This window comes from Amphimedon queenslandica, unplaced genomic scaffold, assembly GCF_000090795.2.
Source record: "Amphimedon queenslandica unplaced genomic scaffold, v1.1 AMPQUscaffold_10042, whole genome shotgun sequence".
NCBI classification, from domain to species: domain Eukaryota; kingdom Metazoa; phylum Porifera; class Demospongiae; order Haplosclerida; family Niphatidae; genus Amphimedon; species Amphimedon queenslandica.
In genome coordinates, this window is record NW_003549687.1 from 2,284 (window position 1) to 5,035 (window position 2,752).

A 2,752-nucleotide genomic window follows, 5' to 3' on the forward strand; every position below is an offset into this window, starting at 1 on the left:
GTGGAACTGTATTATTACACGTAAACATGAGGAAAAGCAACAACAGATCACAAGAGTGATGTGCTGACTTAATCAACATTCAGATATCAAATGGGAGACTTTTGCTGAAGAAGAATGACTGACATTGTTTAAGGGAACCACTTTGTGCACCTGATTTTTTTGCTAATGTTAGTAGTGAGTCCAGTGATGAGTCCGATAGTAATGAAGCCTCTAGCAAAGGTGTCACTTCAATCTCTGCCTCTCCAAATGATGCTGTGGTTGCTAATTACAATTATGAATACACCTGACTAATAATATTACTTTTATTTACTGTAATTTAAAATAATAAAAGTTTATTATAAAATTTGTCTCATAATTATATTCACTGTGGGTAAGCTATTATAAACAAACACTTATGTGACAATTAACAGCCACTTTCATATCACAGCTACTCGTGCATTTATAATTAGCTGAACAAAGTCAGTGTGGCCCTACTATAGTGTAAACTGGTTTGACTGTTCTTTCCATTGTGTGTTATTCCATAATGTAACCTTGTGATTGTGTTATCATGTTATTTATTATGAATGCCACAGGTTCAGTTTAATCACAATATCATTAGCAAAAAATAAACAAAATAAAATTAAGAGTAGCTTATGTATAGTATTAATAGCAGAATAATAATTAATAGCAAAATAGCAAGCAGTATAGACAGTAGCATTGTATAGTAAAGGGGTAGAACAGCAGAATAAAGTCAACTACTAATGTATGTGTATGAGTGTTAAATGCTAGTACCAACCTTTATCAGTACACCTAGCAGACCAATGAATATTGATATGTAGGCAATATTCAGATCAAAGGCGACATGGGCACAGAGAATGTTGAGCCGGAAACAAAAATTCTGATCTTTCAGGTAGTTAAGAAAGCCTCTTTGTTCAGGAATTGAGTTATTAATCCAATTATTACTTACATTGTGAATGAGGTTCTTCCTTGACTCAGTGACCCCAGCAGCTCTGATGCATGGATACAGGAAGAAGAAGGAATTAGATGCAGCAAATAAAGCAATGAAGCCCAACTCATAATAGGAGAAATTTACCCCAGATGGCTTGTAAGACACAGAACCTTGTATCTTCTCACTGATGGCATCAAATAGAAAAGAGAGAGAGAGAAAGGCAGTGATGATGTACATTACCCAATGAATGAAGAACCACCACTCAAACGGACTTTGAGTTGCAATAGCCAATTTAACAAATTTCTGATCTTCTTCTATACGCTCTCTAATGGTGGTATTATCATCACTTGTGAAAAGATTATCACATTTATTCTGTATCCCATACATTACTTTAGAGAAGATGAAGCAACTTGATATAGTGCAGAGAAGAGAATAGTAGTAGACAACTATTACTGATATCTGTACCTTGTCATATATACCAGTCCAATATTCTGCTTCACTTGGATACTGTTGGTACTTTGTAGTGTTGTCTATTGTAACAGGATCGCTATGGTGAATGTAGAGACCACTCAAGAACACTGCAGCCATTCCAACCACTAGAGCTATGTTTATGATGAGGAATATCAAAAACATAATTCCTTCACTCCTCTCTAATCTAGTGCTTGTATCATCATCAGTATCATCAAAAGGATGGAGGGGATCTGGTTCATTTTCCAATAGTGAATCCCTTTCTGCTCCATCTCCTTCTGTTTCTCTTTTTTTGTAATGCTTATGAATATATTGAGGCCAGAGAACACGGAAAAGTAGAAAAAAATAAGATATTGCTCCTGAAAATGTGGAGAACAAGAAAACCAACTTTCCATAGTCTGAGAACTTCTCTAGTTCACTGGCAGTAGTAGGAGCACTTATGCTGGCTTAAAGAAAGAAGAATGAAAAAAAGATAATAATAATTTTATATTTACTTGGATCATTATTGGTATCTCTCATTACAATATTAGGCAATTTATTTCTGTCTGAGGATGGTGGAGTGTGTAATACCATGAGATAGCTTATATTGAAGTATTGTATAGGATTTATAAGAAAGTCAAGTGCAATCATTGCCACTGGTGATGTGTTAATGCAAATTCCTATAAATGTAGTAAAAAAGACTACATATAGGGAAAAAATATATAAGGAAATTTTTCTGTTGATTTTTCTTTTTGGTATGTATTGAAATGTTATCATTGATAGACCTTTGAACAGTTTCCTTGATGCATAGCGACCTATGGGTATATTTAATATACATTATTGATAGTATAATAATATCCTTACCAAATTGTTTGAATGCACTGTCAGAATAAGCCTTTAACGTTCTCTGTATTGTGTTAACTACTTCTGGCTCTGGCAGTGTTAAATAACTCAGGGTTCCTAGTGATGATTTTGCATCAATGAGACTTTCTGTTGGTGTTATAAGGTCTATATTCTCATTCTTCCATAAGTCCTGTTGGATTAGGAGTCAAATTAGCCATTTTCGGTATCTGCCTTTCCAGTGGTCACATGAGTAATATGAGAATAAGAAGGAAATAGATCTACTTAGTTCATTCATGAACAATCATGATTATAATCTTCATTGTCTCTATAGATCCTATTGCTGCACTGATGCAATGCAAAAAACTCAATAATTGATGCTAATGTATCACTTTCTTGCTGTGTTACTGTATAGACTAGTAGGACCAATCAATCATAAACCACATCATGTTATTACACACCTGACAGTCCCACCTCTCATTATCATACAAACCAATGATGGATATTATCTTATATCCTGTTTCAATAGGTTTACTG

The 2,752-nt window shown here is 34.3% G+C and overlaps 1 protein-coding gene across 2 annotated transcripts in view; it reads right to left on the reverse strand.

The window, feature by feature from the left end:
* Nucleotides 1-2,746, reverse strand: part of LOC109590420 (uncharacterized) — a 5,023-nt gene extending 2,277 nt beyond the window's left edge. Inside the window, exons 1-3 of one of the 2 annotated variants that reach the window (XM_020006345.1) lie at nt 2,240-2,746; nt 1,891-2,190; nt 1,487-1,842 (exon numbers count right to left, since the gene is read on the reverse strand). In XM_020006345.1, coding sequence (XP_019861904.1) covers nt 1,487-1,842; nt 1,891-2,152 — 618 coding nt within the window. In that variant the 5' untranslated portion in view covers nt 2,153-2,190; nt 2,240-2,746. Of the gene's footprint in view, nt 1-1,098; nt 1,843-1,890; nt 2,191-2,239 lie in introns of both variants that reach the window. The other variant, XM_020006344.1, reaches the window with a different exon arrangement.
* Between the last annotated feature and the right edge of the window lie 6 nt (nt 2,747-2,752).